Genomic DNA, 7,559 nt, shown 5'->3' on the forward strand with positions numbered 1-7,559 from the left:
CTTTTTTAATTGTTGATGGGTATGTGAATCCCGAACTTCTTTCCGACGACTAATCAAATTCAAATACGGTATAAGACCATGATGTGATTCCAAAAATATAAACACAAACTCAGATCGATTATATCGTCTATACAATTCGAAAATCACAAAAGGGAGGTACGGGAAGGAACACGAACCTTCTGGATGTTCGATTCGACGGTTTTGGTACTCGATTAAACGAGAAATCGGTGTGGATTGCGACGATTTTCTTCCCTGCCGATATCACCTTGTCGAGAGAGAGAGAAGAAGGAGACGAAGTGAATGAATCCTGACCAAACTCGATTCTCTCTCTCCCCTTCGGTTTGCCTCTCCCTTGCTGCCACGTACTCCCAAGGACTTTGTTAAAAACTTCTTATTCTGAAAACGTTTCTCCTATTTTACTCTATTTTTCATTTTCTTTTGGGCCAATATTGGGTCGGGACTTTTGTTTAGATCTGCCGATAATCATGGTCTTATGTTTTACTCGAGTTTTTTTTACTCTCTCGATCAAAACTATGTAAATCAAATGGAGAACTGGGTGTACGACTCCAAGTACAGTGTACAAAATTATTTGCCTTTATATTTTTAAAGTATGTGATCATAAAAGTGTTGGACCAATTTTTTACATCTTCAAATATCTTATAGATATGTTTTAAAAGCAATTCATTCATCTTGTTCGAAACCATTTTCACTAATATAAAATATTTGTCACAAACACGAAATTATGAAAAAGTCATGATCATCCATTTCTGGGGGGGTCACTTGACCACTATAGATTTTTGTTGAAAATAAATATACTTGTATTTTGGAAAAAAATATCTGGTAAAGTGTTGTAAAATTAGTATTATGACCCCTAATATTTTCTCAAACGTGATTTGACCCCATGAAATCCATCCGTAAGGTTTTTAGCTTGGTCAAAGCCCATTATATAACTAAGCATTATGTTATAACAATATTTATTCATCTATCTTAATTGTTCATGTTTATTTTACGGCAGTCCAACCGTTCTATTTCCGATAAAGATAATTTAACTACAAGTTATTTTACACATACACATTGACCACTATAGATTTTTGTTGAAAATAAATATACTTGTATTTTGGAAAAAAAAATATCTGGTAAAGTGTTGTAAAATTAGTATTATGACCCCTAATATTTTCTCAAACGTGATTTGACCCCATGAAATCCATCCGTAAGGTTTTTAGCTTGGTCAAAGCCCATTATATAACTAAGCATTATGTTATAACAATATTTATTCATCTATCTTAATTGTTCATGTTTATTTTACGGCAGTCCAACCGTTCTATTTCCGATAAAGATAATTTAACTACAAGTTATTTTACACATACACATTTTTCCTTTTAATCTTCATAACATTTTTATTTTTAAATATTTTAAAACACAAATCTAATCTGAAAAAAACATTTTACACTACTTTATATTTTTGATGATTAAAAATACTAACTACATTGCAAGTTACTATTTGGATATATATATATATATATATATATATATATATATTATTTTAATATGTTAAAAATTATCTTGTTTATAAGAATTCTTATAATAAGTTTAAATTAATTTTATATGTAATTAATATTTTGTTACAAATTAAATTGACCCCGGTGAAAAGATTTTCTGGCTCCGCCACTAGAAAAATCCAAGCTTAACTATCGTTAAAAAGCAAAACCCCTTCGAGCAAACAGACTAGATAATAAATTAAGAGAAGAATTACTAAAAAACTCAAAAACTTGATATTTTGAGAGAACCTTTTAGAACAGCTCAAGGTTGAGTGAAAAAGCACAACAAAATTAGTTGACACCAAAAGTAGAATCCACAAATGGATCGGATTTCACCGAACAAAAGTCTGATCTAACGGATCGGATTTCACCGAACAAAAGTCAGAAGAAACAAAAAAAAAATTAATCTCTTCCTCCTTCTGAAAGATCCATGAGTGTTAAGAAGGGAGAGAAGAGAGAGAATAGAGAGAATTCTCTCTCTTTAGAGACAACTCAAAATTGTCATTATCTTAAAATAGAAAACCACTTATTCCAAACTCGTTTTCTCCTTCTTCAAATCCTCCAAAATCATTTTCCCTCTTATTTTTCTTCGATTACACACACCAAAACAAACCATTATCTCCGTCGCATCTGGCTAATCTCCCCCGCTTGTAACATCTCTCACTAAAGTTTGAATTTGAATTTTCAAACTCTAACTCTAATAAGGCGAATAAACATCCGCTCCTCCAGCAATGACATTACAAGCTCTAACGGCGACGTTGCAAGCTCCATGGATAATACCGCAAAATTTGATGACAGTGACACATACCACGTGATGTACTTTTCTCAAAGATATCTAATTCCAGGTCCACAAAACCCATTTCACTCCCATATTCACTTTGCATGTCCACACCTTATCCGTTTACACCCCAGCCGTCATACTCCATTTGTCCGTCCACCAAACAACCGACCACCCAAAAAAATTCACGTGGTAGACTTTGAAACTATAACTGTTAGGTATATGCATTTGTTGTTGTCTTTTGTACCAATTTTTTCATGGACAATATTTTATACATGCCCATCTAATTTGTTTAGGACAACTTTTTCATTAACATATCTCAAAGAAAAGCTGTGACAATAATAAAAATATCACAAATCAAAGTAAATTGTTTCACAAGTTTCATCAACAAGTATGGGTGTTGGTTCATTCTGAAAAATAATTTATTAATGTTCCAAGTAGCAGTCAAAACAAAACACGAATAGTCTCATGCAATTGCCAATAAAAGAAACCAATGGACAAATGTCAAAAAAAGAAACCAATGCACAATTTCCAGAAAAAAAAAACAAATAGAAACAGCAATAAAATTACCATTCAAACTCGCTATGCATCTTTATTATTCCCATTATCAACATCATCCTCGTCTGCCTTTGTCACCAGTTCTTGATCTTGGCCGCTTGGAGAGGACTCAGAGGCCTCATCAAGGGACAAGTTGGAGATCTCACCAGTAACAGAGTTTGCATCGCCTTCGTCAGTCGCATCTTCTGAGACATTCGACTCTGTGTCTGATTGTTGCTGGAGGCTCCAGTACATGATGCTAGCCGCCAAAATAAGCATCATTTTCGGGTTCACCTGTTTTACACAAGTAGATTGACTCAGCAAAAAGCGGAAAAGCATTCAAGCCTGTTTCCATATAGATATTACCTCTATGATATCCTCAGGCAACAAGAATATGGAGCATCCGAGCTTCCTTGCAACACTGATGATGTATGTGGCATTCAACTTCTTATCCTCCTCTGTTTACGTGCCAATTACAGCCAAACAGAACCCACTCTTCAAAACGGTATGAAATGAAATTTATAGAAAATAAACACGCAGTGAAGTTGAAACATCATAGTTTACCTGTTTCTCCACTGGTAACGAGGCTCCAGTTGACAACTCTTGGTTCTACCGCAGTCAGAAGTTCCAGAAAGAAGATTCCACTTGACAGATTCTTGTCCTAATATCAGAGAAAAGTAACCGTCAAACTATTAGGTTTCTGAAAATGGGTCTCCGTGAATCACGTCCAGACTTGGTTGTCACTTACTCTGAAGCTATCAGCCTGAGAAGTTCGGCCCACTCTCTTCACTTTCCTATTCGCCCAGTTTAGAATATCTGCATCTGTAATTTCTTTACCTTGCGAGTGAGATCTCAAGTTCTTCAGAAGTTGGAGCATTGTATATCTCATTAATTGCCACAGAAAAGCTGCATAATCATTGATGGTATGAGAAATTAAATATTGTTTTCTGGAATAAAGTCAAGTTATGAGCAATACTAACAGTTAAATAGTTAATGCGAGGCATATAAAGTAAATTATCTTAGAAGTGTGCCTTGAACTCACCGAGGAGGAGTTTCTTATTTCCTTGCACAATGTCATTTCCAGCTACATTGACAAGGGAGAATCGAAGTTCTTTGCCAATCTTTATAACTTCATTGCAGTTCTCAACCTTTTTGAATGGCATTTTTATGGGAGGTTTATTTGCATGTTTCCAGTTGACTGAGCCAGGTGAAACTTTGTCAAGAACTTCAAGAAGAACCCACCTGAATGTGATAAGGTTTAGTAAGATACAAGCATATAATAAGAAATAAAGCGCACTCAAACAGAACTCCATAGCTTACCCATTCCTTAGATCCTCGAAAACATTGTTGACATAAGTGGCAGTACCAAGACTGTTAATCCAGAGGCGGAAACATCTTTCTTCTCGTGAAGTTTCCACATCATCTATCATCATCTCAGCAAACGACGTTGACTTTGAACTGTCATCAGTTAATCCATTCCTGCAACAAAGAAAATAGCACTAGTAAAGTAGCAAATACAGAAATCATTATCAGCTTTCTGATTCATTTAGTAACTCTGTCAAAACACCATTAGAGGCAACAACAAAAATGTAAAGAACATCACGTTTTATCAAGCAAAACCAATTTTGGATTTTTGGATAATTAATACTTTAATGGTCTAAACTCCACTGGAACGATGCTATCATATATTTTTTAAGCAACCTGTCAAGTGTGCTACTAACCTGTGCTGAAATATTTGCGCCACAAATGCAAGGTTAAGATTTGCTGAGCCGTCCACTATATCTTTAGGAGAAAGATATCTTTTACAATCCATCTTCTCAGCCTGCTCAAGAACCTTTTTCGCTCTTTCTGTGGGGTCTTTGGTCTCTAATGTAACATGCGTAGAGTGTTCTGGAGCAAGAGCGTTAAGCAGATATGCATATGCCTCGCCGTCCTGGAAACATAAAAGAAAGCTGAGGTTAGGATCAATGACAAAGTGGAAAAATGCATCACTGTCAAGACTATTGTAACTTTATAACTCATGGGCAGTGCTGGGTAGAGAATATATGTTACTGAGGAGAAAAGGTAAGCAGGGTCAAATTACCTTCACATCAGAAGAAAAATTTGTAACCTGCTTTTCATAACCAGCTTTCTTGAGATGAAAATTCATCCATTTTAGCAGAACTTTTTCAGGAGCTAACCCCATGAGCTCCTCCGCATCCTGCAACGTCATGAAGATTTTATGTAGTTTCAATCTCATGAAAATAAATCTTCATAGAAGCACTGAAAAACGACAAATATATATATATATATATATATATATATATTACCTGAGTGTCGTCCACCAATTGAAAAAGTGAAGGAGTTTTCTTAAAATTGAGATCAGCCAGCATTTGGATCTGATAATTTGCCACAAGAACAATAAAAAACATTCAGGAGTTGGTAAGTTTTATAATAAGAACATTACACAAAATGTAACCATGATATAAATTCCTATGAACTGGAAAAGTAATATGACACTAGAAATGGAAAGTGAATACCTTAATAATCTGAGATATCAACCCAAGTACGAGATATGGCTGCAAAGAAGGAATGACGAAAGGAAAAAGAACAATTAATATCGAAAGCTTATGTAAACAAATGAACAAAAGATAAAGTATCACTTCTTTCTCAGGTAATAAAACTCACTCTTCCTTCAGCAATGTCCTGTGTTCCAATGTTGACGACAGTGCAGCCAATAGCTTTGGCAGAGTTGAGACCAAGAGTAAGGTTCTCATTCCTCTCCCATGGGTTAAGAATTTTCTTAGTGTTGATAGCTCGTTCGTCGATGGTCCCAGGAACAGCAAGATTGATAAGCTTACTGCACAAAGGAACAAGGATGAATTCGAAAAGCTAAAACTTGCAAGTAAAATCAAATGGAGAAAGGCATATATATTAGTGTATATACCACAAAAGAACACCATCCTTAACGAGATCAAAAAAAGCATTAGTAGCAGGATCAATAGGAAGGTAGCTCTTCAAGAAAGGGTCATCTCTCAAGTAACTATTGACATGGGAAACATAGGAAGCCTTCTCGGCTTCGTTAATGGCATGGTGAACCGTAGTGGTGCTAGTTTTGAGGAATGAGGAAGAACCTTTGGACCCTCCTGATTTTTCGACTCCCCGGGCTTGCACACTTAGGAAGGCCTATACGAAAACCATCCATCAAAAGCTGATTAAAAAAAAGAAAATCAAATAAGTAGAAAAGACAAGAAGAGACTATCACCCGGAGAAAAGTCTCGAAATCGACTTCTTGATCAGCATCGGGATAAGACTTGTCCAAAACAGATTTGATCTCATCGGCATCAAAGGTGCCACTAAAAGCGTTGAGCTTGGCGAGAACAGGAGGTAAATCTCCAACGGTGAAGCGATCCAAGAGCGTTTTATTTGAATTAAACTAATACAATGCACCCAAGTAAGATTAGATACTCATAAAAAATCAAAAAAATATATGTGATGTTGAAAATGAACAACCTTGGATTTAAGGGTTCGTAATTCCACTTGAGTAAATTGGCTGTGTAACTCTGGATCGGAGACGACGACACCAACGTAACTTGACATCCTTTTCTTCTAATCGTTTCTCGAAAGCAAATCCCTGCAGTCAATTCATATTATCAATCAATCAAACAGTAACACAAATCAACAGAGGGGAAATCTGAGAACAAAACGGAATCGGCATCGGAACGCAAAGCGACGATCTAGATGGATGCATCAATCGATCGGATGTAAAGGCAATGGCAGATGATGATCTAAAATAGAAAAAAGAAATGGGATGATCAAATCTAATTTATAGACAGCGATAACAGACCTTTTAGAGAAGAGGAGATTGATGATGACAAGATGTGTTCATATCTCGCTGGGGATGATGATGATAAATAGACCTTTATTCAATGCGCGATAGCCACGACCTGCAATGAATGAAAATTATATGATGACAACGAGACAGAGAGAATGGTGAGGGTATCTGTTTAGTATTTATTTTCATTTGTTTTTTTTCATCCTTCTCCTCTTTTCTCCCAAATTCTCGGTCCAAATTGTTTTTTTTTTCAAGTTTTTTTTATTAATTTAAAGTTTATTAGACAAGTTACAATAATACATACTTAGAACATCTCCGTATAAATTCCATAGTTTACTCAAAAACTAAGCGAAAAATTTAGTAATCAACAAAAAAAAAAAGAATTATTCTATTTAAATTATGGAGATGGGGATGGGGATGAAGATGCCCTTAGGATTCAAATGTTTACAATCGTATCATACCGCAGTTAATATTAACAAAAATATCTACATATCATGTATTTATATGTTATTTTCCAATCTTTCACCGCATATATGTTGTATTATCCTATTTGCTCTATGCTATTTAGCAGTTCTTCATAAGAGAATGTTTTCAATCCACAAATGCTCGAGAAAAAAAAAGGAAAAAGTTACTTCTCCAATTCTAGATCCAGATGTATTCGGTGGTTCAAGTCTGACTAATTAACTGATGAGAAGTCACAAAGAAGCTTTTTATGATACTGCCATATTGGACTTTTATTAGCTTAGTTCATTTAGTCAAGAACACATTTCATGTGGACGGGGAAGGCTATGATATGATTGACGAGGAGGAGGATTATGAAAGAAACATCGACAACAAAGTCGGTCGTCAAACCGAGCATGTCATTCATCACCATTGTTAACTAATGGCCCTT

The 7,559-nt window shown here is 35.4% G+C and overlaps 1 protein-coding gene across 2 annotated transcripts; it reads right to left on the minus strand.

Moving 5' to 3' along the window:
• Positions 1-2,716: 2,716 nt before the first annotated feature.
• Positions 2,717-6,914, minus strand: LOC103849200 (fimbrin-5). Of its 2 annotated transcripts, none has more exons than XM_009126013.3 (15): positions 6,680-6,914; positions 6,346-6,466; positions 6,098-6,268; positions 5,780-6,018; positions 5,521-5,692; positions 5,373-5,411; positions 5,163-5,231; positions 4,937-5,053; positions 4,575-4,786; positions 4,174-4,332; positions 3,896-4,095; positions 3,602-3,759; positions 3,418-3,514; positions 3,220-3,311; positions 2,717-3,147 (listed from the first exon to the last, which is right to left on the minus strand). In XM_009126013.3, the coding sequence occupies exons 2-15, from the start codon at positions 6,430-6,432 to the stop codon at positions 2,899-2,901; spliced, it is 2,061 nt and encodes a 686-aa protein (XP_009124261.1). In that variant the 5' UTR covers positions 6,433-6,466; positions 6,680-6,914; the 3' UTR covers positions 2,717-2,898. The 2 variants fall into 2 exon arrangements, with proteins under 2 accessions (XP_009124261.1, XP_033145965.1); XM_033290074.1 differs by lacking the exon at positions 6,680-6,914 and adding an exon at positions 6,540-6,558.
• Positions 6,915-7,559: the final 645 nt, after the last annotated feature.

This window comes from Brassica rapa, chromosome A04, assembly GCF_000309985.2.
Source record: "Brassica rapa cultivar Chiifu-401-42 chromosome A04, CAAS_Brap_v3.01, whole genome shotgun sequence".
NCBI classification, from domain to species: Eukaryota; Viridiplantae; Streptophyta; class Magnoliopsida; order Brassicales; family Brassicaceae; genus Brassica; species Brassica rapa.